Source organism: Astatotilapia calliptera, chromosome 18 (genome assembly GCF_900246225.1).
Source record: "Astatotilapia calliptera chromosome 18, fAstCal1.2, whole genome shotgun sequence".
Classification (NCBI taxonomy): Eukaryota; Metazoa; Chordata; class Actinopteri; order Cichliformes; family Cichlidae; genus Astatotilapia; species Astatotilapia calliptera.
Genome location: NC_039319.1, coordinates 10,427,426 through 10,452,234, shown reverse-complemented (window position 1 = coordinate 10,452,234; position 24,809 = coordinate 10,427,426). Strand labels below are relative to the sequence as shown.

At 40.6% G+C, this 24,809-nt stretch overlaps 1 protein-coding gene across 2 annotated transcripts; it reads left to right on the top strand.

Annotated features, from left to right (window-relative positions):
* The first annotated feature begins 691 nt into the window (after positions 1-691).
* Positions 692-22,884, top strand: LOC113011419 (protein APCDD1). Of its 2 annotated transcripts, XM_026150994.1 has the most exons (6): positions 692-761; positions 850-1,115; positions 8,146-8,329; positions 9,043-9,568; positions 19,635-19,956; positions 20,966-22,884. In XM_026150994.1, the coding sequence occupies exons 2-6, from the start codon at positions 1,076-1,078 to the stop codon at positions 21,427-21,429; spliced, it is 1,536 nt and encodes a 511-aa protein (XP_026006779.1). In that variant the 5' UTR covers positions 692-761; positions 850-1,075; the 3' UTR covers positions 21,430-22,884. The 2 variants fall into 2 exon arrangements, with proteins under 2 accessions (XP_026006779.1, XP_026006780.1); XM_026150995.1 differs by having other exon boundaries at positions 692-1,115.
* Positions 22,885-24,809: the final 1,925 nt, after the last annotated feature.

Genomic DNA, 24,809 nt, shown 5'->3' with positions numbered 1-24,809 from the left:
AGGTGTTCTAGGAGAAGGACACTGAACCTCTGTTGTTCTCCCTCCAGGCAGGAGGATACGATCTGAAGGTGTATAATTTGAAAGCCATGGTCAAGAAAAATGTGCAGCATCCATCATGGATGATAAGAAGGAGGATGTGGGACCTAATGAAGGAGGAACCAGTAAAGGCTAACCCTAATTCATCCTAAACAACATGAGATTTTCTTTTCTTTTTAAATTTATTTACCCTTTCATGTTCGGTGCAAGGCATTTTTAATCACTAACAAACTGACTTTTTTTAACCACAAAATATAATACACCCCTCTACTTTTTGATCAGTTCACCTCTTCATTAGACCCTTTCTGGCTTTTTGTTGATAAACCCCAGAGAGTTGCAGGAGAAACCAGGGGCAGGTATCAGGTGATGCGAAGATATTTTTGAGTGAGAAAAAAGAGACAAAACCAAAACTGTTCTCAAATTTTGGACCAGTAATACAATATCTGTTTTTTTATGGCATCTTATTTTTACAGTCATGGATATTTAAAATGCAATGAGAAAAATAACATATTCAACCCGAAAATACAGAAAATGTACTCCCCCCAAAAAATATGAGAAGGTGAAAAATACCTTTTTTTTCTCTCTTTGGATTTTGCACTTCACTGGGGAAGCTTAAGCACCCTCCCCACGCCCATATAATATCTAAATGGGCGGGGTGAGTCCAATCTCTGGACACACTTCCAAACACTCCTCCGGGGCGCAGCACACAGGACACGCGCGCTAAAGTAAGAAAGCCTTTTGAACTCAGCACCACAATCTCTGACTGTTTCAGGGTGGCTCGCTGTAAAGTTTAAACTTTACTTTGATTTCCAGAGGATTCTTTGTTCGGATGCGAAAGTACAGCGGGCTTCTTATTCTCTCCCTCTGCGTATCGAGAGCATTCTTCATATGATGCTCGGATTTTGCAAAAGTGTTTTCTCCACGCTTTGGATCCAAAATGTGAGGATTTCTGTCGGAATAACTTCGGACGCTGAATAAAGGGAAGCCTGATCTCCGTTGTGACCAGCGTGAAGCTCGTTTTAATCCAACCAAGTCTGAAATGGGGCCGTCATCTAAGCTGCTTCTCGTTGCTTTTTTGGGTAAGAAACTTTTCCCCATGTGCTAGTGTTTGTTATTCTGAGGTTTCATGCGCTGCAACAAGTGTCAGTGTTAAAAGATTTTAAAAAAACTGAGCTCAAAGCATGTTTTACTCCACGTGCGCTTGGAAACATGTCCATGTGTTTCGTATTTGTTTTTCTATACAAGCTGTACAGTTAGAACAATTTCAGACGGTCATTTAAGTTAATTTATTTACTTTGCTAATCATTTAAACCGCACATATGTAAGATGTGGGTCACTCATAGGTTAAAATTCCCTTCATCACACCTGTTCACTATCATGGCTTGATGTTTGCCTCCATTCAGGACAAACTTTGTGTTAACTTTGCGCCTTATGCCATAGTGATGTATAAAGGTTAGAAGGCAATAAAAATCTTCCCCGAGGCTGCTGGGCAGATGAAAGCGCTGCGAGAGTTAAGAGCCACTTAAAACATCCAATCCTGATGAAAACCCTGTCTGAGCAGCAGAGGATTATGGGACTGCAGTTGACCCAATCCATCTGTTGCCAGTGACAGTGGAAGGCAACATTTGGCAGCAACTTCAAATAACCTGGTTGAGATAAAAAAACATTTTGGGGTCCACTTATCCTTAAGTGTGTTTAAGTGAATCCGAACGTTCAATTAAGTGGTGTGTTATTGCAGCCTTTCAGAGTGGCAATGAAAATGCACTGTCAGGCTAGATTAGAGTGCGCTGTAAATTTACTGGGAGAGAAAACCTCAGCGTGTCTTTGGAGAGCAAAACGGAAAGGTTAAAAAAAAAAGCCAAGAAATGGACCCACGGAAGAGCAGCTGCTTCTATTTCACCTTTTTACTGAATCTAATCTATTCTGCTCAGTGGACCTCAATGGAGCCATGAAGTTTTTATTGTATCTGCATATAGATATTGGCTTAACTGACAGCTTTACTTTAATGTTCATTTCAGAGTAGTTGCTGTTGTTTTTTTTTATCATTATATTATTTTGTGTGTGGTGGCCATGTGGCTATAGTTTCTTTAAATTTTCAGAAAAGTTGAAAGAATAGAAAGTAGCAATAAAAAAATAGAAACACATTTCACCCATATTTGCTATAATTTGACTAATATTACACATATATTGCCAAAATTGGCATTTTGGTTCAAAAAAGGGGTTAAAAAAAAAAGAAAAAATACACATTTTAATCTCATGCCTGCCTCTGAAATCCAGATTGGACAGATGTGCTATTGTATTATAAAATCATAGCCAATAATTCTGTACTTAACATCACAGTAGTCACTGTAAAGTAACTTTAGTGAATGGTAATACACCAACAAAACCGGCTACGTTGCTGACACACTGTGATTGAAATCATTTAAAGGAGTTTGTGTTGATGTCTTGAAGGTTCATAAAAGCATTTGTGCAAAATGCCTAAAACATAATATATCGTATCAGCTAGTGCTGTCAGTCTGCCGATGCATCGGTCTGGCTCTGCAAAAGCTGCTGTAATTTGGGGTTGCACTGGGTTGGATGCCAGTTACCAGCATTTATCAGCTGTTAAAGTGGTCTGGAAGTCAAAGCAGTTTGAGACTAGCAGATCTCCAAAGACGCCAAATAACCATTTCCATAATTGCAAAGCATCACTCAGACAATTTGCACAATAATTTCATAGCGAGAGGGAGAGTCATGCCGGCATAACTGAGAGAGATGCAGTCAAACTGCAGCGAAAGGAAGCGAGGAAAGGAAGTAGGAGGCACAATTTGTAGCCCGGTTTGTCCTGCACATCTGTATCAGCAGCCAGTGCAGGAATGCAGTAAAAGTGCTGGTTGTGAAGTTTGGATGGATTACAAAACAATCTCATCTCAAGGTCCATTTAGTCACTTTTCTGTAACTTTTATGTGAAGCATGGTCCACATCAGCTGTTGGAGGTGTTGTTGTTGACACTGAAATGCAGATGTTCACATTTCCATTTTTCCTCTTGAAGGTTGAGCTACGAAGAATCAGATGGCTTCCAAGAAAAATCCCCCAAAAACCTTTAAAGTGCCAAAGCAGCTGCTAAATACTCTAAAATGAGACTACAGGGGCCCTGTGAAATTCCTGTTCCATTCGTGTGTGGTCTATGTTGGTGTATTTTTTCAGAATTAAAAAAGTATTATTTTTTTTTATTAATAGTAATTATGGTGGTGACTTTTTTTCTTATTTCTTCAACATTTTTCAAAAACAGTCAAAGGTTTGGATTAAGGAAATTGGAGAAGTGGAAGAAAATGGATGGATGTCTTTAATTTGTCCCAAAGGAAGAAAAATTCTGAACAAAAATAGAAAATGTATTTTCCAACATTTGGTCCAGAGTAAAAAATCTCATCAACCTGATTGCCATGAGCCCCAGAGCCTGAAAATACCTGCTGTTTCTGATGGCTTTTCACTTGGCACCACTGTGATATTGACGATCATGGTTTTGTCTTAGCAACTTGAAATTTGTAGATATGCGTGTCCCACTGAGGAAAATTAAAACTGGGTTTCCTACTCCTGCCACCCTCGGGTAAAAACTTAGACTAGAAGCAATGACGTTCCCTCCTGGCTCAGCCTTCTTAATGTTTAATGCTCACCGCTAGCGTGCATTACACCTGCTAAACATGAGCGTTTTCTGTGCCAAATTACAGCCTGTATGGCTGTACTGTATCTTATTACTTATTTTTCTCTCAAGTTTATATAAGTTTACCTAAATGCATCTAAAATACAAAAACAGGGAGTCAAGTGTAGCTCAAAGCTCCTCTTTCCTTTGACATTGTTTTGGCATTTCCCCCATGCAAGTACAATCTGACAGCTGGCTCTACTCTCTTGTTACTGAACCAAAGCAGTATTTTATGGCTTTTACTTCCTAATCTGTGTAAGTAACTTAGATAAATGTGTACTGGCTTTCGAAATGTGCAATTTTCCTTCTGATCTCCAAGTAGAAAGCCTTTCAAAGTACTCAAGCACCTCCACTCTTCTCTTTTTTTCTTTTCTTTTTTTTTATGTACTCTATAACTTCCCACCTCTGGATGCAGCTGCCCTGAAGTTGAAGTGTCATTTTGTCTACCCTTTTCAACTCCTGCGCGGTCACTGCCAGACTCTGAGATAACAAGAAGAAAAGTCCTTTGTCTGGTCTCTGCTCTGGAAATTTAGGATTTTTCTCTTCCCATAAATACTGTACAGTCTCTCTTCTTGTCAGGGGTCCCAGCCTTCTTACCTCACCAGTGGGATCGGGCCAACTGGAAATGTTCGCCGTGGTTTGGGACTCTGGGAGTTTTGTGGGTGCTTTGATTTAGATAGAGCAGCAGTTTGGGAAAGCAGCAGCAGCAGCGAAGGGCCAGAAAGAGTTTGAGTGGAGCCGTTCTGATTATTGCCTTCACGAACGAAGAGTTAAAAAAAAAAAAAAAAAAACTAGTGGAAGAAAGTCACACATTCAACACTAAAAAAGTGCAAAGAAGCAGGCGTCTGATGCCTCCTCTTATAAAGTCACTTTTAACAAGCTACGTATAACCTCCATATAATCATTTCCTCATTTATTTCCCTGTCTGAGTCTGTTTTCCATTTCGAGTAGGTCCACATTTGTCTTTGATGTAATGTAAGAAGATTTGTAACTGTGGTTCAAAACGAAGCTCACGTTTCATTATAATTTTGATATTTGCACAGGCTTCCCTATGACACTGCTGACTCTGGATCAGGTCTGTCTAACGTCATGACAGAAAGATATCAGCGATGTTGCTCACAATCTTATCACAAAGAGAAAAAAAAAACATTTGACCACGACTTAGGAAAACATTGTTGGAGATAACAAATTATGTCTTAATCTAACGAAACAGCAGATTTTCACAGAAACAAAGATTTATTATTCTCCTCCTTCATTCTCAGGCTGTTGCGTAAATCTGACATTAAGCTTCAGTAACCTTTAGAAACCACTCCCTCCTCAAAAAAATTAGTTCTGTCCTTTTTTTTGTTTCTTTTTTGTTTTGGGGAGGTTTTTTTGGTTAATGAACTTATGCTCACACAGTAATGTGAGAAAAAAGTACACCAAGTACCATCTTTACTCCAATAGCCAGCAGATTTGTGTCCCACCACTCAGTTGAAACTCCGTCTCTGCTGTGCGCATGCTTCAGTGCAACATGACTGGCTCAAATGTTTCATAGTTCAGCTGTTGATTGGCTCTTTGTGGATGAGGTGTGAAAACGGCAAATTTCTATTCAGGATTCTTCTTAGTTCCACTTTTCTGGCTTATATGATGCTTCTGAACAAATTCCAGACCCAACTCTGCCAGGTAAAGCTAAAAGATCACAGATCTACCTTTTTTATTATTTTTTTTTTTTTTTATAAAAAGCACTGTCAATATCAACTAGTATATCTAATTGAAATTCCCGTTCCAATCTTCATTTTTCTCAGAAAAAATGATCCGATAGTGTTATTCCCCAGTTTTCCAGACAATCCCCGGGTCTCCACTGAGCACAAACTTCAGAAAACATTATGTTAGCAGACTGATGGATAAAATTAGTTTTACATATAGGATATAATTTTAAAAAAATCAGCAAATAAAATCTCAGATGAACCACAACATGACATATTACACTGTCATTGTTTAACAAAAACGAAGCCAAAATGCAGAAGCGTGTGACAAACTAAGTACACCCTCTGAGGTTTTAGCTTGTAGAATCATCTTTAACAGTTTTTAACTTGAAGTAATCGTTCTCTGTGCGACTGGATCGGGCTCTCGTTTGATTGCTAACGAATTCTGGCCAACTCGTCTTTACAGTTTCGTTCAGTTCATTGAGGTTTCCATGAACTCATCTAGGCACAGCTCTCTTAAGGTTCCACCACAACATTTCAATCAGGTTGAGGTCTGGACTTTGACTGGGCCGTTGCAACATCTCGATTCTTTTCTTTTTCAGCTATTCAGCCATGGGGATCATTTGACTGTAGAGTAGAGGAGTTCACGGTCAACTCAATGACTGTAAGGTGCCCAGGTCCTGGCTGCAAAACAAGCTCAAATCATCACCTTCAATCAACACTGATATAAGCTGTTTTTTCTATTATATTGCCTTTGCTTTTTTTGCTAAACGTGCTGCTGCGTGTTGTTGCCAAACATCTCCACTTTGGTCTGATCTGTTTGAAGGACACTGTCCAAGAGGTCCTGTGGTTTTCCTGTTCGTTCTAGAGCCAAGAGGCTGGCATACCTTCCAAACAAGCCATACTTGTTCATTCTTTTTCTGATTGTGCTGTCCTGAACTTTTAGCATTTAACATGCTAATTAAGGCCTGTGCGGTCTAAGATGTAGCGCTTGGGTTTGGGGGGGGGTTTGCAATTTATCTCAGCTTTGCACGTTGTGACCTTGGGGTGAATTTGCTGGGACGTCCACTCCTTAGAAGATTGGTTACAGTCTTGAATGATTTGCACTTGTGAATAATCTTTCCGCTGCATAATGACAGACTTCAAACTGTTTGGAAATGGCCCTTCCCAGATTAATGGGCAGCAACAAAAGCTTCTCTGAGATCATCTCTGACTTCTTTCCTGCTTGAATGCTCCACACCAGCACACCCCCGAACTGCTTTTGCATTTTCTCTTAAAAAATTCTTCTGTTAAATACATAATGGCACGGTGTACCACTTTATGTTCTATTCACCTAATTTATAACCGGGTAACAGTTTCGCAGCTAGATTTCTGTTAGTTTTCTTTTGGATGTGCTCAACCCTTAAATTCACCTGCTATTAAACCCAAGGGGTTGCATAAAAGTGTTAAGTGTGTTTTAGATTATACATCTCACCAGGTTTCCTTTTTTAACACTCTCAAGCGCACACTGTTAGTTTTTGCTCTCATCATAGTGAAAACAAGCTGTTGGCAGCCGCTCAGATCGTTGCTGTGGTCCAAGCCGAGTGCAGGTGTTAAAAAAACCAAAAAAACATTTATATACATACATGCATAACATGCAGCAAACTGTGAAGTGTCTCCTTTGATTTTTAAGATCAGCTACAGCAAACAGAGCAGCGTTACTAATACCACCAGCTGAGTCGGGGGATCAAGTCTCTCCCACTGTCCAGTGTTTCCATTCAGCAGTGCTGTGATGTGGTGATTTGCACACAAGCCTGGGCTAGCTCTCATAGGAGCTGCCCGACTGGGTGTAAAACAGCTGGATGGAGCTTTGTTCTTCATGGAGCTTTTGGCTTCTTTTAATCAGATGTTTTTCTCCCTCCTTCAGTGTTATTAGTCTCAAATTAAAAGCTCAGAGGTGACCGCAGTGGCATTCCTGGGCATTAAATGATATTGCCAGGCAAGTCGGGTCTGATAGAAAGAATTCATGGCAAAGTCTTCATATTTCAAGGTAGATTTTGATGATATCGGAGTATTACATGGCATAAATCCTTGAGGGAATGTGAGCTTCGGGGCTTTTCTCTGGCTGTAGGCTTTTTAAGTGCTTTCATTTCCGACATTTTATCCCTTTAAGCTCAGTCCATCGCTGAAGGTATTGTTTTTCCATGTGGTGCGTCAAGGGCACGCGGGCGGTGTGGGAACTGAGCATACAAATCTTCGTCATTTGTCTTGGTTCGTTTGAATGTTGTTGTTAAAAGTGAGTGGAAGCCGAAATTCACTAATTGGCCCTCAACCTGTCTCATGATCTGCTCATTTTCATTCATACCAGGTGTTACAGGTTGTTGGAGCAGCCATGTAATCTCTGGCAATGACAAGAGTTAAAATGACAAACTTAAACCTTCTAAACACTTCAAAGAGGCCTGGCAGATTGAAAGCATGAGGGAGACTGCTGTTCCGTTTGATCTCAGCGTAATTGGCCTTCCCAGTTGTCCTAAAAGCGGTAATTTTTTAGAAGGTAAAGATATGCCAGAATAAACAGATTCCTCTGTGGTTTATCCAGCCTTTCAAACTCGGTGACCCCAACATTTGATGTTCAAACGCTGCTCAATGGTAATTCAACAGCTGTTTACAATGTAATTTTTCGTTTTGATTGTTTTACATTTGTTATTGTACGTAAAGGCTCGTCATCATCATCTTTGTTTTCTCATCGTCTTGTTCCCACAGTTTGGGTTGAAGGTTCCTCTCTTCACTACTCGGAAAGCCGCTCAAGTCGCCTCTATCCAGAGAAAACCTTTGGCCGATCTATCAAAGACTCCCAGTGCCAGCACATGCTAAAGCACCTTCACAATGGCGCCCGGATCACTGTGCAGATGCCTCCCAGCGTGGAGGGCCACTGGGTGTCCACCAGGTTGGCGTCTTTTCTCTGTATCTTCCCCCTAACCAAAATCTTTAAGAGTTTGCATTACTCTCTAGCAAGCTACTACTTTCACTTCATTATAGTAAGAAACTCTTAGCAGGAGGTGATTTTTTTTTTTTTTTTTTTTTTTTTTTTTTTTTTTTTAATTAAAGCTTACATTACTTTCACTGTGAGTCAATGTGTGTTCACCACATTTCTTTATTTTTACGCCCACTGATGTGGTTCACAGGCACATGGGAGTGGTTTGGAGGCTTCCTTTAAACTAATGGTTGCAACTCAACAATGGGGAAACAGGAACACAAATAGTAATAGACAAACTCATTGGTTATGATGTTAAAAAAGAACAACAGCAAGTGGGTGGGGCTTTTGCTCTTTATATATAGATATATAGATACAGATTAGTTTCAGCCTCCTACTGTCAGGTCTGACATGTCTGAGCTTCTCTGAATGCACCACCAGACAGAAACTTACGCTGATCTCGTGACATTCTTCACAAAAGAATAAACCAAAGACGTACAACCAATAAAAAAGGCTGAAGCTAGTCAATCTTCTGTGCAGATTAATTGGGTTATATTTCAAACATGCTGTTTGTGAAACTCAAGGCAAGGAACATGAATACCACTCAGCTCTTCACACAAACATAAATGTTTTTAAGGGGGGGTTTTTTTTGTTTCTTTTTAACAGCCATCTGTCCTCTCTTTCAGCTGTGAGGTCAGACCAGGCCCAGAGTTCCTGACACGCTCCTACAGGTTTTACCCCAACAACACCTTCCAGGCTCACCAGTTTTATTATGAGGACAACCACTGCACCAAACCCATCTACACGCTGGTGATTCGGGGTCGACTGCGCTTACGCCAGGCTTCCTGGATCATCCGCGGTGGCACAGAGGCGGAGTACCAGCTCCATCGTGTCCAGATGGTGTATCACACAGCCACCGTGGACAAAGAGCTCAGCCAGAGGCTCAACCGCAGCTGCCGAGGGGCAGTGAAGGGCGCCTGGGAACCCAACGCGATGTACGAGCTGGTGAGCGAGGAGGGCGACTACGACTGCACCAGAGAGCTTAACTTTGCCATGCATGAGCTGCAGCTGCTGAGAGTGGAGAAGCAGTACCTGCACCACAACCTGGATCACCTGGTGGAGGAGCTGTTTCTAGGAGACATACACACTGAACCATCGCAGAGGTTGTACTACAAGCCGTCCAGCTACCAGACCGCTTTGCAAAACGCCAAGGCAAGTCCCTAATGATCCTCCCTCGCTTAGGGCTTAGTGCATTGATGCTATTATGTAGCCTTAGACTTGATTCTAGAACAGAGTTTGTCCACTTGTGGGTCGTAATATTAAATTAAAGAGTTTTTATAATTACAAAACATTAAAAAATAAGTTTTGGGGCGTCCATAACTTTGAACTATTGTTATAGCCTTAAAAGTCTACTGCTGTACTTCAGCACAACCTGTTGGGTTGTCTAAAAGCCTACATTTTTTAAATCAGCAATAGTGTGACTGTATATAAAAGATGGCAACACTCATTAGTCAATTAAGTACCATCATGACGCATCAAGCTGAGTGTCATCACTGTCGCCATCTTTGTGTTTTGTAACCAGACATGGAGTGGATAGACTGTGAAGCTCTTAGACACTGAACCCTCGCACGGAAATCTCATTCTGAAACATGCACCCTTTGATCCTCTTTTGACTCTAGTGGGAACTGTAATTTACAAAATGAACATTATGTTGTATTAAAGACATCTTGAAAGTAGTAACTCGGCTCAAAAGCTGATCTGCAGAATGTTTGTTTAGCATTTTCCAACAGACTTTCTTTGCAACCAGGCTCCTTTTTGAAACCAGCAGTCGCCCCCTTAAGGGCATTAGAAAGAATGCAAGTTTAAGGCACACCCACTTCGGTTTCAAATGTCACAACTGGAAGCTACTTCCATCTTTTATGCACAGTCTGTGGTTAAGACACTAGGTTTCTCTGTCAGTAAACAGCCAGTATTATTTTAAAGTTGGTAAGGCAGGGACTATGTTGAAGTTTGTAGTTGTGCAGAATCTCTGCCAGTAACAACAGTTATTACCTGCAGGGGATAGCTGCCTCACTGTGCAGGAACCATGACTTACCAGTAGGAGTCCTTAGTTGAGCGACGGGAATGAGAACTCTTCCCACCCAGAAACCTGACGTTTGTATTCATTGGATCGTAGGTAGGGTTTTGTTTTCTGTCCCGAGCATGCAACTCAGTGTGCAACCTCAGCTGAACTCCATCCCTGCTGTGTTGACCCTCCACGCCACAAAGACCACACACACCAGATAGAACCTGAGCTGACCTGAAAAACATACATTTTAATTTGGGAGCTATCTTATGTATAATTTAACCAAAATCAGTGAGGAGACCAGGATAAACTGTTTACTAATTGTGTTTATTGTGTTTTAGAGGGAAGGCCTGTTGTTTTTGTTTTTTTTTTTAGGGGGGGAAATTACATTATTCTGCTGAATTATCGAGTTATTGATAATCCAAATTATTCTGAGGCGGTTAAGCCCATCTGTTGTACCTAACTGATATCTATTTAGAAAACCCTAGTCTGTGTTAGGATCTCTGTGTAAGTCAATAATCTTGAGCTTAGACCTTTGCACACTAAATATTTGTACTGAAAGAAACCAGAAACTATCTACATACTGATTTCATCTCCACTGTGCTTACAGGATGTAATTTCTGTATTTACACTGCTGAAAAGGAGTTTCCCCGCTGGCTGAAACCCTAGAGTGATGTTTTCACTGTCACCCTCTACAGAGATCACAATGAAATCCTGTTCGGGTCCGCTGTCTAAATAAACATTCATATGTATGGGGATGACGGGGCTTGGTGTTGCTGATCAGAATGTAAACAGTGTGTGGGGTGATGAGCTGTGATCAGACAAGCTCCCCTGTGGCGCTGTAATGACCAGAGCTGCTCTCCTTAAGCCCCTCTGGCCTGCAGAGATGCAATGTGAAACCGAGCCTATCTCTGGGAGCAATCATCATGCGGTATTCCTAGAATTTGGATTGATGCGGCCATATGAATTAGTCCAGTGAGCACATACCAGCTCCGATCTTATGCGTGCCTGGGGCTCAAATCAAACTGTTGCATGTGCTCCGTTTTGTCTTCAATCTTTTTGGAATAAAAAAAGGAAGTTGGACTGTTGGCGGAATTTTCAGTGACACTTCCAAACTGGGAATCAGTCCTAGAGTTGCAGCCTTGAAGGGAAAAAAGGGAGTTTTTGCTTCTGTCTCTTTCATTTCTGTTACCACTCCGGTTCAGTTAATGTCAGTGAAGTTTCTTTTTAACAAACCTTATAAAAAGTATTCTCTTCCCTGAAACACCGCCAGTCTTTTTGTGTATTTTCGAAACATCCTGCTGTCAAGCTAGAACAGGGACTGTTTCTTTGCCAGGAAGCAGTTCCAATAAAAACTCTTCAGTGTGTTCTTCAGATTACTGAGAAACAAAAGATTGTCTCTCAGTAACCTGAAGAGTGTTTCTGTTACAGAAATACTCTTCTTAATTTCTTTAAATCCCATCCATCCATTCTCTTTGCTTATGCTTTTCAGGGGGAGCCTATCCCATCTACCATAGGGCAAGAAGCTGGGTATACCCTGGACAGGTCACGAGCCTGATGCAGGGCTAACGTAGAGAGACAGACAACCATTCACACTTGCATTCACACCTAAGGGCAGTTTAGAGTCACCAATTAACCAAAACCCCATGGTATGTCTTTGGACTGTGGGATTTTCATTAAATGCATTAATCAAAACGGTGCATGCATCTACATAAGAAGATTATTGCCAATCACTACAGCTGCACTTTGCACTTTAGATCATTTTAATCACATTAAAAAAATGGATGTAGTCTTTGCACCTAATGCTTAATTATGCCAGTTTATGTATGTGTTTGCCTATGAAGAACCTATAGAGAGCCTTTCAGCCAATGCCAACATGCTCCCCTACAGTCCTCCAAAATCCCAAATGCATGGCGCGCTATATGGATGACTCTGTGTATCAGTTGAATGCTGATTGGTTGAAAAATGTGCCAGAAAAGGGAAGGGAGCACCAGGAAAGTGCACAAGAATTGGCTTTCCATAGTTTTTAACACTCAGTTTGACTCCTCTGCACTGCTGGCTAATGGACCAGCAACAGCACAAGCAAGAGTAGCGCACATGGGTGTGCCCCCATCTGACAAGATGCTGTCTGCAGGTAGATGGGCAGTATTTAGCTGCCAGCACACAGCCACTGCTGTACCATAATTTCCCCTTAAAAGGTGAATCCAGTGTCAAAGTGCCTTAAAACTGCATTCTTTCTAATGACCAACAGGGGGGCGACTCTTTAGGTTACAAATAGAAATCGGATCTGAAATTTAAAAATGACTCTGCAACTTAATCACTCATTTAAGTTTTTATTAAACATGACTTGATGTTTGTCCCGTTTAATTAAACTACTTCTCCGTGATGTAGTGGTAAATACATTCACCATACTCGCAAAATACCTACGGTTAGAGATTGGGTGTAGACAAAAGTCCCAGAGACTCACAAGCTGATATCTTCATGGCTCCAATCCTAAGCCTGAATGAATGGGATGGTGTCCGGCATAAAATCTGTGCCAAAACAAACATGCAGATCAGTCCACTGTGCTGATCGCTTGCTAAATAATGAAGTAGAATAGAAGATACGTGCTCCAAGGTTTTAATCGTATTCTCAGATTCAGCAATCTCTCATGTTTAGTTTAGTTTAAAAACAAATATGGTGATGGCTGAAATTCCTATCTTGAGGGTGTTGTTCACAGACCAATGTATGATGTCATCTCAGATACACAGGCTGTGATTTCAGCATCTTTCAACTCAGTGTGCTGGTTTTAAAACCATCAATTTCACTGCTTTGATTTACATTCAGACACAAACATAGTGGAGCGTTTAGTAGCTAAAGGTATTTACAAAAAGAGATGTTGGAGACCAGAACAGTGCTCAAGGAATAAACACTGGACATGATGGTAATAAAATACAGTTTAACTTGATTTAATGCAGAATAGATTCTTTGAAACTCCACTGTATTTGAGTGGAAACCAAACTCTTGAAGGTGAACATTATAAAACTTGCAAAAAAAGTAGCTCCTTAGTAACTCCCCATTTGGGTAAACGTGGTCATTTGTTTCTATAATAACACAAATGTCTACATTACAGTATTGTTTTTCACGGCATTTTTCAGTTACAGTAAATTAAGTTTCGTATATTTTCTTGGTAAAGCAGCAGTACAGAGTACCGCACTCGTTCTTACTCGAAAAGCACTCAACTGGACCATCTCTTGAGGTTGTAATGGTTTCTTTTTAGGGATTTTTTTTTATTTTTTTTATTGCCATGGTGATGATCCAATACATTAATCTTGAGCAGTGTACCCAGGGCTGGTCCCAGGACTGGTCCCAGGCCAGAACATTTGCTGGTGCCAGCATGTTCATTTGTGGTTCCTGGGTGGAACTCAGCAGTGATGCAAGAGCAAAGCGGGGGACTGTGTTTTTAAGTTTTCTGTCGCCCCGGCTCATTGCTGCGTCACTGAGGCAGCGTAATGACCACTTGATAATGATCCTTGTTAAGAAGGGATCAGTTTTGGGGTTTTTTCTATATTGTTGCTGTTTTTAAAGTGTTGTGTTTGCTCATTTTGTGTGTGTACTTGTTATGCTGCTCTTGGTCATTTCTTTCATGAAAGTACCTCAAAACTTGAGCAATAAAGCCGGTCAATCTGAGATGAAAGGTTTTTTATGAATTCCCAGGAAGTCGTCTTACAGAAGGGATACTGGTATAGCTCAATGGATGCCAGTTTAAAAAAATCAAAGTATTAGGACTGTCTGTTTTGCCAACAGGTCTCTACGGAAGGTTTTGAAAGTCTGATATGGTTTCAGTTTCTCATAAAATGTTTGCTCCTGGACATCAGCTTTCCCTGAACTACGTCCCAAATGGAAGAATTCAGCTCTAATGCTCCTTTATCTGCCATGACTTGGATTGCACTTTATTTGTACGTCACCTCTGTTCAGTATAGTAAAAAAAAAATGAAATGAAATGGGGGGGGGAAAGTCACTTATATGTAGCAAGGGTAGTAATATCCTCCCTCATTTCCTCCGTTTTTATTTTCTTCATTTCCAGTAAAGTTATAAAATACTTTGCTTCTAACTAAAAGTGCGTCCAGCATTTCATGGCAAGCCGGACACTGTAGGCTCAACACGGCAAAGAAACCTGCCTGCTAATGATTTCCTGTTAAATACAAGGTTGAACTCTTGGCTGGAGTCTTTGGTCACTGACACACTGAAAACCCATCCATGCTCAGATCCACTTAAACTTCTCAGCATTTTTGCTGGTTATGAGGGCATTTATCCCACTTGTACATCAAACATAATTAACCCGTTTACAAGTAAATAAAAGGGAACTACTCTGATGAAGCAGCCTTTTATTTTAAATGTAGTTTTTAATTGAACAATTAAATATTCAATCAAATATTCTCCACCACCACCAGTTTGTTTGTCAGTAAATAGTTTATAAACATTTAACACATGCTTTATGACACTACCGTTATTATTACGTACAGAATTTCTTAATGCTCGTCATTGTCAACAATTGTAACTAAAATCAGAGTTTCAAATAAAAAAAATAAAAATTCCAAATTTTGATCAAGAAACGCAGGCTCTCACACTCTGGTGTTATTTCAGTCTTCTACTGAAAGTCTCTTTGAACACTGAACTAACTGCATTTACACGGTTTAGATGAGGACGAGTACAAGCATGGCTTGTCCTTGTTCTGGCTAAGATGAGCCCTGTCACACCTGTGCACTGGGTTTATTCATTTATTTTTACACAAAATTTAGATTCATTTTTGGTTAGTTTAATCTTTTTCATATTCTCATATTTTTCTTATGATTATTACAGATTCACAGGTGGCCATAGAAGACTATCTGCCTCCATCTAACCCTCTCCCTAGTGTCCTCTGCATGTCCTCCTTCGCTGTATCCAGAAATCTCCATGTTCAGCATTCTCCTACTCTGCACATGTTCAAACCATCTCGCTTCTTTAAAGCAGCCTGAGCCATTCCTCTGATATGCTAATTTCTAATCCTGTACATCCCGGATTAAAAATAAGCAGTTGTTGAGCTGCACTCCCAGGCAAATTCTTTTCATTTGAAACCTCTGACTTTCCAACTCTGCCCCCCGTTTCCAAACCATACACCGTAGCGGATCTCATTACCATCTTGTAAACCTTCATCTTCACTCTTGCCGCTATCCTTCTGTCTTAAATCACCCCTGATGCTGCGCTCTCTTCCTCACCTCTCCTGTGCACTGTCTGTGGCTTTGGATGATTTACCCCAAGTATCTGAACTCATCCACGTTCACTCCCTCTGCTCCTGAACATTTCCCCTGGTACACCTCACCGTCTCACCAGGCAGTTTAAATCATTAGCTGCAGAGCTGATATCTGTACAGTTATGTCCACTAATCAAGAGAGGATGAATTACCCATAATCCTTTGTGAATGAGGCCATCTGTGATTTAATGCTCTCCTTTATGCACTTTACTCTTTATGCAGTGGATGTGGGAAATAAACTCCCTGGTCCATCTCTCTCTTCATCCATTGTCCAAAGTGAGCATTTTTTTTTTTCCTTCATAATTGATGATTATGATTACAACAGTTAAATATTGCTATATTAATGAAGCACCTCCAGCCCCCCACTCACAACTTTTCTGGAAGAAACTCTGAGCTTGTAGTGTCATTTTGTTTGATTTATATTTTCAGATAACATTATCAGGAAAAGAAGCAAGAAAAAAAAAACCCTGCACTGGTTTAAATCATTGGTAGTGTCATGATATATGGGACAGATTGGTATCAGTAGGAGGACATATTCATTGTTAGGCCAGACAGGAAGTCTATATTTTATGGGCTCTGAGTCCCTTCAGATACAAAACATTTTCCACACCTGCGACTGAAACTCTCCGGATTCCGGCTCTTTTTCTTATGTCCACACATATATATGCTAAAATATACGCACATGCTGCATTTTCCTCTCTTCATATGCAACTCTTATATAAACACACACATAGTGCACAGCTTTTAAAAACACACTGTTCTCTCACACATATTCTGGTGGGAGGCCTCCCTTCCAGTCGTCCCATTAACCTTTCGCTCTGAGGCGGTTATGGAGCTGCAGTGGGATTATCTCATCTGCAGGATGTAGTGATACTCCAGCTTTTTCTCCTCATTTTACCGTTCTCCATTTCTTTCTTTCTTTTAAAACTCCCCATAAATCTCATGCAGACATAATGTTGTCTGGGAAAAAGAGCGATTGAGTTGAGAAGGTCAGGTCTTAAATTTTGACCACCCTCAAATAACAAAAAACTGAATTGGTTCCCTGGAGTTCAGTCTTTGGAAGAGATTTTGTGGAATATGGGATGTAGTTTCCAGCTCTGAGTCTGTTGGAGAGCCCCGGCCGTCCTGTCTGTGGACACACGCTGCTCCACCTGACTAGTGATATTAACTGAATATGATTAACTGTTTTTTTTTATGCATGTACAAATGTTGTGTGTGTGTGTGGCATTAAAACTCAGCATGCTGTTTTCTGTGTAATGGCTTTAAGTAGTCCCGACATCTGTGTTGTACTGTGAAACAATGTGTTCTCTTTGGCTCCAAACACTCCAGAGGGTCAGACTGAATGAAATAGTTTCCTTACTCTCCTCCGAACAGATTCCAGTAGTTCTGTGTGTGAATTTCATGACACAATGTGCTGATGTCATGAAAGGTTTTCAGGACAAACAGATTTCAGTGAACATGCTTCTGTTTTGTCTTTGTTTGAGTAGCAGGCTAAACTTTGAGTTCGTGAACAGTTTGCACTATAATAAGCTGACTGTCTCATAAATGGTTCACTTTTTCTTTTTATCTGACCACTTCTTGTGCAGCCTTGAAATCTTCTCACATCACCCACCTGTATAAATGTAAATGTTGGATGCAGTCGGACTATAGACGGTATAAAACACAGACGTAACCACTGTGAAATCACTCACCACCAGTGTTTTCACCATTGTCATCTCGTGATTTGAACTCAGACATGATGAGTGGAGTTCTGATTATTGAGATTTTTCACATGACGTCATGTTGTGTACCAATTTAGACATGATGTGACCACTGACTGCCGTGGAAACTGGATTCAAAGAAGGCTTCTTGGGATTGTTTTGGTTGCTAGTAGAGTGTCACTGTCTTCTGTAGTTTTTATGATTGTCTTCAAATACTTGCTAACTGCTAGCCCAGAGGAAGTAAAACTTGGAAAAAGTGCAATGTAAACCAGAAATTGAGAAAATTTGCCATTAAAGTAACAACTTTTACTGTTACTGTTGGCTACATGTTTCATAAAGTGCAACTTTTACTTTGAAGGCAAACGGTTGCAAGATGGTTGCAGATCAGACTTGTTCACACGATCCTACACTATCACCATGATTATCACACATCCAAAAATGACATATAAACCGTGTCAGTATTAACAGCAAATCTTGATTTCATTTCAGTCTTTTGACTAAAACGTCATTTAGTTTTAGTTCTATTTTAAGGATCAGTTGTTTTACTTTTAGTCAAGCAAATATCATAAGATTGTAGTAGAGTAAATATAAGTGTTTTTACCAGTGAGAGTTGTTCCACATGGTTTACAAAAGCAATTTCCTTCGGGGTCAACCTTCAGGATCAATAAAGTTTTATTGAATTGAATTGAAAATGGCTTATTTTTATTGACATCAAATGTGAAATAGCGCCATATGTCTACTCTTTGATTCCTCTCAAGTGTTTACATCGTCTTGTCTCCGTCAGGGGAAAAAAAGTTTGCTTAACGGAAACTGTGACAGTAAAAAATGTAAAAAATGGCTTTACAAACAGCATATTAAGCACTGTCAACATATGAAGAGATTGGCTCATCTTCCAGTGCTTTGTGTCCGACAGTTTGTCACTGGTTAGACATTTAAGGTCTCGAATATTTAGACAACCTTCTAATATATTTTCCACTTTACAGTATCATTGCAAAAACAGCCTGTTTTTCTCCCCCTTTTGTTTTTATTTTATAGCTTCAGTCACCAATCCTTCCACTCAGAATCGGTTTAACTCAGGACACAGTACCCACTCGCTTAGTTTAGCCAATGGTTATTTGGACTGTCATCACTTATGAGTCGCCAGAATCCATTTTGACATCCAATGGCCTCTGGAGGCCACACTGCTGTTAGTCTCTTCCTGTGTGTACATCCCTTTAATCACATGGTATATCCCGCAGAGAACAGCAAAGACTTTATTGTTAGCTATAAGATTATACTGAGTACTTGTATTTCAGGCATCTGGAGCCTTTAAATGTTATTCTTGACATTTGCAAATCAGCGTTTGTTTGTTTGCTAGCAGACCTCGCCATCTTTGGCATGTTGGCATTTTTGTTTGCACATTATTGGCACAATCTGTCAATGCAAACACAATGGATGCCCTCATGTAACGTTTTGCAGATAATCCAGGTTTTGCCAAAAATAACTACTTGAGGGGATGACAGATCTTTTGTCCAGTATGTTGGTGGATATAGTGACCAGCTGTGCAGGCTCGCTTTTATGGAGATCAGAGTTTATGTTGGACAATCGGTGTTGGCAACAATTCATGGATTGTTTTTTGGTTTTTTGCCCTTTATGCACTAACGTTATTGCAGTTTGTGGTATCTTCAGGCAGTTAAATAAATTGTGTTCTTTTGCAGTGTAGACACACATAACATAACTGACTGTTTTTTGTTTGTTTTTTTTGCACGAGTTTTTCCAAAAAAAGAATCATGATCCTCTTTGAGGGACAAGCTCTTCACGTTCCGCCTTGCCAGACATCTGATTTCTGTTGTATATCTGTCTTTGAATGCATTGTTACTCATCCAGACTAGTCCAAGAAACATCCAGCTGAGCTCTGCAGGAAACCGCTGTGATGACACACGAAGGCACGTCATCAGGCAGTGATTTAGGAAGTTTTATTTATTTATTTATTTTCATTCCAAATAGCAGAGCATGTATCTTCTATATCACTCGATTATGCTCATTTAACTGTGGGAAGCCAAAACTACAATTGTGACTAAAGCTTGACTGACTGAGATTTATAGTCCTAGTTTGTATGTTTTCAGTAAATATGACTTTAGTCATGTGAAAAATCTCAATCTTTAGTGCTTTAGTGCTATGACTTTTTTTTTTGTCTAAACTTACTATTGGTAAAATGAAATCAGTTGTTATGAGTTAAATTAAATTTTTTTTTCTCTTTAGAACCACGACCACAGCTGCATCGCCTGTCGTATCATCTACCGCTCGGACGAGTTCCACCCTCCCATCCTGCCGCCGCGGGCCGACCTGACCGTCGGGTTGTACGGTCAGTGGGTGAGCCAGCGCTGCGAAGTTCGCCCGGAGGTCCTCTTCCTGACCCGCCACTTCATCTTCCACGATAACAACCACACCTGGGAGGGCCATTACTACCACTACTCTGACCCCATCTGTAAACACCCCACCTTCACCATCTACGCCCGTGGCCGCTACAGTCGAGGGCTTCACTCAACCCGCGTCGTGGGAGGAACAGATTTTGTCTTCAAAGGTAACTTAGTGGTGGAATTGCATTTTTACCGTAATGCTGATTCTTAAAAACACTACCAAACCCTATTTTGATACAGTGTAGTTTAAACGCAGTTCCTCTACCAGTTCCTAACATTTTTGGCGTGCTCACTTTGAGCAGTGTTTGAATAAAAAGGTTAGACTGTTGCTTGTTTAATTAACTGGTAGTCGTGTTATGATCCATGTGATCCCTATTGACTTCGCAGACACAGTGTTTTCACAATCGATAGAAGGGAAGGACAGAAATAAGAACAAGGTTGTTTCAACAAGCAGAATAAACTGGTTCAATGACACGTCATTTAAAACTCAAGTCTGTCTATCTACCATTTGGAGACAGGCTGTAATGAAAGATGGATGCACCTACCCTAATATCGACCATTGGTTTGTGAAGTCTCACTTTGAGGCCTCAAGATCTTGTTGTTGTTGTTTTTTTTTGTTTAAACCTGATATGATGAGTGAGTGTGTCCCTTCTGTGTTAGCATCACTTTTTAGATAAAGAATGTAGTTCTTTGTTTCTTTCCCACATTTCTTAAAGATGGGGCACCCTCAAAGATATGGAGTTTTAGTAGACTTGACTTTCTAAAAAGCGATGCCCATCTTGTATACTGACTGTGCACAGAGCGCAACAATGTTACTCTACGGCAGGGGCGGTGTCCTGCAGTTTTTAGATGTGTCTGTGATCCAACACAGCTGATTCAAAATGGCTAAATTACCTCCTCAACATGTCTTGCAGTTCTCCAAAGGCCTGGTAATGAACTAATCATGTGATTTAGGTGTGTAGACCCAGAGTGAGATCTAAAACCTGCAGGACACCGGCCCTCGAGGCCTGGAGTTGGGGACCCCTGCTCTAGATCACAGTGAAAACAAGAAATGGCCAGCCAGGGTTTCAACAAGTAATACTTGAGAGACAAAAGTTCAGTAATAGTAATAAAAAGGCTTAAAATAAGCACAATAGATCGCTTTAAAGGTCTTATGATGTCATCTTCTTTTAGTGAACCACATGAGAGTGACTCCCATGGACGTGGCCACCACATCCCTCCTCAATGTCTTCAGTGGTAATGAGTGTGGAGTGCAGGGGTCTTGGCAGGTCGGTGTGGAGCAGGATGTCACCCTAACCAATGGCTGCGTGGCGTTGGGCATCCGGCTGCCGCACACAGAGTATGAGCTGTTCCGCATGGAGCAGGACGCTCATGGACGCTACCTGCTCTACAACGGCCAGCGCCCCAGCGACGGCTCCAGTCCGGACCGCCCGGAGAAGCGAGCCACGTCCTACCAGATGCCCCTGGTCCAGTGTTCATCCAGCAGCCAGCCATCAGATTCCAGCCAAAGGGATGACACACAGAGGCCTCCGTTGCACCCCAACGGCTGCACAGGATGGCACAGAGGCGGCCAGAAACGCGCCGCGCTGGCCATCGCCGCGTTCGTTACTGCTCAACTTCTTTTCTGGCAAAGCTAGAGAGCAGGTTGAGTATTTTATCCACAAAGACACAAAAGAGGAGTGTGGATTCATCAGAGACCCAGAGGGGGTCACAGAGACTGCATTGGTAGACTAAGTTTACATTTGTTGTTTTAATGAATAAAGGAGCATAAAGACTGGTCCCTAAACCTCTGAACTCTTTACCAAAGACTTGAGACTGCTGCACCACAGAAACTGCACTTTAGAGTGGAACCAAAGACTGACCTGTGTTTATACAAACATACAAAGATGTCTTTATATCCACACACAGACATGAGAATATGTTATATATGATCTATTTACCTGCGACTGTTTTATATGATCTATCATCGGAGGACACGCTCGTCACCGTTTACAATAAAATGTACTTAACGTGTTAGAATCTTTTTTTTCTTCTTTTCTTTGACATATAGCCTTGAAGTATGGTGAAGTCGGCAGCAGGTATTGGCCTCCTATTCCAAATAATGACCAAGCTCTTGTCTTGAATGAAATAAAACGCTTTCATGTGCCAACAGTTACCCTCCATGTAATCTAGAGAGATGTTTTTGTTCCCTCGCCGCTCAGACAGCTGCTTCCTCGCTGGCAGACACTCGACCTTGAGTCCAACGAGGCGGTTTTGTAGTTACGCAATGCTCACAGTGGGAACGACACCTGGAAAAGTGACAAACTACCACATCCGAGAATGCAGGAGATCACTTCAAGTGAGAGCTACATTAGTTTGTCCAAGTCATTCTCTATACTACTAATAAAGTGGATATTTTGGTTCTTTATCAATCTATTGCAACTGTGAACGATGACTGTTTTATTTCTCTCTGACTATACGCAAAGATCTAAAGGCAGATTTAGATCTTCTGCCAGTTACTTTCTTGAGTCTATAAAACCTGTGATCAAATGGCCGTAACATTTAATAAACATTCAGAGGTCCACTTCTATTTAAAACAAATATGAAAGCAGTGAAGCTATATATGAGTTCTAGACTTCAGGCAGCCATCGACTCCAAAAGATTTTTATCTAAGTGTTAGAAACTAACCTTATTAAAAATTGTTTGTCTAATTTTGAGCCTCTAAAAATGGGACTGTGTATAAAAATGTCTCATCTCTTCAAGCTTTTTGAATTAAAGCTGAGAATTTTCCCTTTAGTCACATCTTAATTGTTTGGTTTCCACTGTGGCTGTGTGAAGAAGAAAATCTACTGTATATAATCACTTCAGTGATATTACCGAAGACTCTCGCTGCGTCGAACACAAATAAGATGTTTGTGCAATCACAAAGGATCGACTGTGATGATGCATCACTGTGTAGTCAGCTGTGTTACCCGTCAACAACGTGGAGTTGTAACTGTGGTCTTCTAGCAAAGGCCTCTGTAATATAAGAAACAAAGGGATTAGTGTTTGTTGCTTCTTTCAGGTGGTTTTTGAACCTGAGGGTGGAATAAATTCTAAATACCTTAATGGGATTAAAGTCCTCATGTGTGGCTCAGTATCAAAACTCCACTCCTCCAGTGGGATCTTTATTTCAGCCTTAATTAAGCTCATGGGGTTTCACTCATCATTATCATATGTTGTCATTTCGATCTCCCTCTCGGTCATGGACAAGGATTGGAGTTTCCCAGCATGCTTCTGTCAAATTTAAGCTTGAGGTTTTGTGTGTCATCATTAATAGTGCATCGTTTTTCCTCAGTGTTCCCAGGCTAAAGAAGCTTTAACGGGCTCCAAGAAATGTCTCAATAACTGGATACATGTATGAGATTACAAAGGTTTGATACTCCTTCGTGTTCATTACTGCTCTTACAGCCAGATTTTGTATATTGTAGCTTACTGAACATTTAACAGGGAACATATTTTTGTTAATCCCTTTGTTACACTTTATGGTTCCCAGCAGGGCATTTAAAAAGCCCCAGTTTTATGGGTTTGCAAAGTGGATGTACGAGGGAGTCTTACATGGAAGTTTCCAAGGACAAACTGTCCACTGAGCAGCTTTAAAGGAGCAGATGGAGGCGAAATTTATCCTCAGACATATATGATCAGGTCTGTAACATATTCTCAGTACAAAGTTACTGTGAAGCAGCAGCATTTACTCACATTTGATAAGGTCTTCTGTTGTGCGCAATGAGTAAGGTGGAAAAAACAAAGGATTTAACCCCCCAAAAAATATGGGGAGAAAAAAAAAAATAATAAAAAATCCATTCAGGTGATGACAAAAACCTTAGCTCTATTGAATAGAAACATATACACACAATTCGAGTGATATTACACCGTGACATATTACTTACATTAGCCACATCCTCCATCTGTGAGCCAAATATCGAGTGTTCCAACTCACCGCTCAATTTAAGCCAGTACATGTTCGTATTGTTATAGCAACAAATTAACTATGCTCAAACCTGAAAGAATAAATCATAAATATGGTTGATTGTGCTGCTGATGGGAGAAGCTACCCACAGCTTAAAATAATTGGTGGTATAATTGGTCATTACTACAGCCAATCATATAGCAGCAACGCATGGGTAAGAACACCTGCTGGACTTCAAACAGAGCACCAGATTGGAGAAGAAAGTTGATTTACAACTTTGAACATAGTTGCTGGGTTTTCCCACACAGCCATTTCTAGAGTTTACAGATAATGGTCTGAAAAGACAAAAAACGTACAGCGAGCGGCAGTTCTCTGGGTAAAAATGGCTTGTTGGTGTCAGAGGAGAATGACCAGACTGCTTCAAGCTGATAATGAAGGCAACCTTAACCACAGTAACAATAACAACAGTGACCTTTGGGATGTGGTGGAACGAGATTCACATCATGGATGTGCAGCTGACAAATGAGCAGCAACTATGCAATACAATCATTCAATATGTCTGAGAATCTCTGAGATATATACCATAAAGAATGAAGACAAAAACAGTACTAGCAACGTCTCACTCAAAGGGGCCACTCTGTACTTCAAGCATACAATTATGCAACTTTCAGCTCGTCTCTTAACACTATAGTCACACAGCCAAAGTCTAACATGCAATTCTCCAACTCTCTAGCGCCAAACAGAGAGAGAGGGGGAGAGAGAGAGAGAGAGAAAAAAAAAGTGGTCTTTTACCAATGCTGCAGTGAATCACGTCACTTTGTGCTTTAACAGAATAATTGTAGGTTTCAACTCCGTGCAAAAAGAAAAAAGTAAAATAATCAGCATCTTGTAAAGAACGCTTTCTCATTTTACCAATCAGGCTAACAAAAAAATAAAAATAAAAAATTTAGGAACAAGCTTACCACAGATGTTCCCCCCTCATCTGGAATACTATAATGTACCAGAAATGCATAAAATTACCTTGGCGTAACCGACAGTGACAGCGCCTAGTTTGTGGGAGCTCAAACCACAAGAAATGTACAACAATCC

Bases quoted from the DNA above. Each gene is read 5' to 3' on its own strand.
- LOC113011419 (XM_026150994.1), top strand. From the start codon at position 1,076: ATGGGGCCGTCATCTAAGCTGCTTCTCGTTGCTTTTTTGG. The intron at 8,330-9,042 runs GTTGGCGTCTTT...CCTCTCTTTCAG, and splicing joins GGCCACTGGGTGTCCACCAG to CTGTGAGGTCAGACCAGGCC. The intron at 9,569-19,634 runs GCAAGTCCCTAA...TTTTCTCTTTAG, and splicing joins CCGCTTTGCAAAACGCCAAG to AACCACGACCACAGCTGCAT.